At 40.7% G+C, this 2,437-nt stretch overlaps 1 protein-coding gene across 1 annotated transcript in view; it reads right to left on the bottom strand.

The window, feature by feature from the left end:
* The window catches only part of LOC310822456 (melanopsin-A-like), a gene marked incomplete at both ends in the record, with an annotated part of 30,004 nt that extends 27,795 nt beyond the window's left edge, over positions 1-2,209 (bottom strand). Inside the window, one exon of the mRNA XM_083694792.1 lies at positions 2,060-2,209. Coding sequence (XP_083550918.1) covers positions 2,060-2,209 — 150 coding nt within the window. The remainder of the gene's footprint in view (positions 1-2,059) is intronic.
* Between the last annotated feature and the right edge of the window lie 228 nt (positions 2,210-2,437).

Genomic DNA, 2,437 nt, shown 5'->3' with positions numbered 1-2,437 from the left:
ATGTATTTGGCACTCACTTTGGATAAAGGCGTCTGCTAAATGCCATAAATGTAAATGTAAATCATAAAAAAAGGGTGCTAGTAGCCTAATGCAGTAGTCCTATATCCTAACACATTCAGGAATAATATTTAGTAAGTGAAGTCTTTTATGCAGCATAATTTAATACAGACACTTGCCCTACCCTAACCCTAACCCTAACCCTATATCGATACGAAAACCAGTTCTGTAACCTAGGTTCATAACCAGTCACATTTGCAACCAAATCAATTGATTGTGCAAATATTTTGTCTTATTGAAGTTTGTGTTTGAAGTAAAGGCGTCTTATATCAATACAGAGTACAATAATAGCCTCATGCCCCACATTCTTGCACAAACCAATCAAAACCGTGGATCCAGAATGGATGGTTGAACAAACTAACACACATCTGGGAATACAGGGGTCTGCTTTTAATATAAGAGGGGGTTTTAATCAGGGCTGCCTTTGAGCTGAGATAACAGGAAGACAGATCGCATATGGCATGTTAGAAGTAGAGGACATCTTAAAATTAGACATCCATCACAGGATTAAAACAATACCATCACACAGAGCATGAAAGCGAAGCAAACATTATTGACAGTTATTTTCTGTTAATAATCAGAGCTTTCTGAGCATTCCTCTTTCGACGTGTCTTTTAACTGGAATGATGCTGTGTAATTGTGCTGTTCAGATCCCTTGTGGGAGTGCATCCCCTCTCAGGGAGAGGTGGAGGAACAACAGGGAAAAACTGGAAGCCATCCTGATATTCCATCAAATGTGGCAGCTGATATTTACCCTGAAAGGGTTCGGCATCTCATTTGTTACCTTAGTAACGCTGGAGGCAACGTGCTGTAAGAAGCGTTTAGAATGAGATTTTGTCAAAATGTTGAGATGAGAAACTAGACATTTACAAATACCATACAAGTACACCAACTCTCTCTCTCTTTCTCTCTCTCTCTCTCTTTCTCTCTCTCTTTCTCCCTATCTCTTTCTCTCTCTCTCTCTCTTTCTCTCTATTTCTCTCTCACACAAGCAGGGAAGTCATTCCAAGAGTATAATAATAATAATAATAATAATAATAATAATAATAATAATAATAATAATAGTACCATAGTATGCAAGTCTGTCTCAATCATCATAGTCCTTCAAACTAACATTAAGGTTTGATGCTTAAAGGGGCAATCTGCAATTGCATGTACAGTAGATGCAATTCTGGACTTTTAAATGACTGATATATAGCCATTGATTTTTGGAGAATATAACTTATAAATGCCTTATGAGGTTAGTTCAACTGTCTTACCTCATCAGAACCCAAAATATAAGCTTGTTTTACTCCATTGTTTGTAAATAATGCAATTTTAAACAAACGCTGTATAGCTTCAAAACATGGTTAAAACTCTAGCTCTGTCTATGAGTTAGAGAGCGCTGCATTTCCCCATCCCTCGGCTGTTTACCTGAAAAGAGGCGGAGAATTCCAGATTGCACCTTTAATGCGCATTATACTATCTAATGTAACTGTAAACTGCATTTGTCTTATTTCCCTACAGTTATTTTTACAGCCAAGTCTGCATTATACAATCAGATCTTGCTGTATTTTGAGATACATATATGTGTTTCTATATTTAAGTCACTGCTGTCCCGTAGACAAATTGCATTCATGCATTTCAAAACGACATCCGTCAGGTGAGTTCTTTGCTGTGAGCGGATTCACAGAAGATGTTACATTGTACTCTAAGTTACATTCTACTGTCTTCGTCTCTCTCTCGCCTACCGCTTAGTATTATTAGTCTATGATTCTTCTCACTGTTCTCCTTCCTTGTTTGTCATTGTTTTCATAACCGACAATAATGAGGCTCACTTTACCCCAACTGAGAGTCGGAAAATGTGCACATGTGAATCAAGAAGACGTGTCTACTCATATCACATCCAAACAAATTAATTAGGCATCATCTATTCAAACTGCTACAGCAGCGGAGAGCCAAACGCCCCGGCGCGCTCACCCCCATCGACAATCCAGAATCACGCCGGTGACCAGATACTCACCGATGGGGCCGCGGGCGGCAGGTCCACCAGCTGATACGCGTTGACCACCGTGTCGTTCCACGAGCAGAGCGTCTCCACTATGCTCGTGCAGTTCGGATCCTGGTACGGACACATGATGCCCTTCCTGCCGGACCGTGGGACGAAACTCATCGCTGCTCTCACACCCTCCCGGACGCACGGGCCACCTAATCCGTTAGAGACCCTGTTCCGTCGCCAGGAGGTGAACACAGGTCCACCTAGGGTTGTTATTGTTATGAAAGTTCGAAAGATCGATTATTGATTAAAAAAAAAAAACACACACACACACAAATGTGAATGACTAGATCGTCTGTGCACGTCAGAATTCGTCCGACAGTCACAGCGAAATAAAGCTCAGTT

This window comes from Argentina silus, assembly GCF_951799395.1.
Source record: "Argentina silus genome assembly, chromosome: X".
NCBI classification, from domain to species: domain Eukaryota; kingdom Metazoa; phylum Chordata; class Actinopteri; order Argentiniformes; family Argentinidae; genus Argentina; species Argentina silus.
This window is presented reverse-complemented; position numbering and strand designations above follow the sequence as displayed.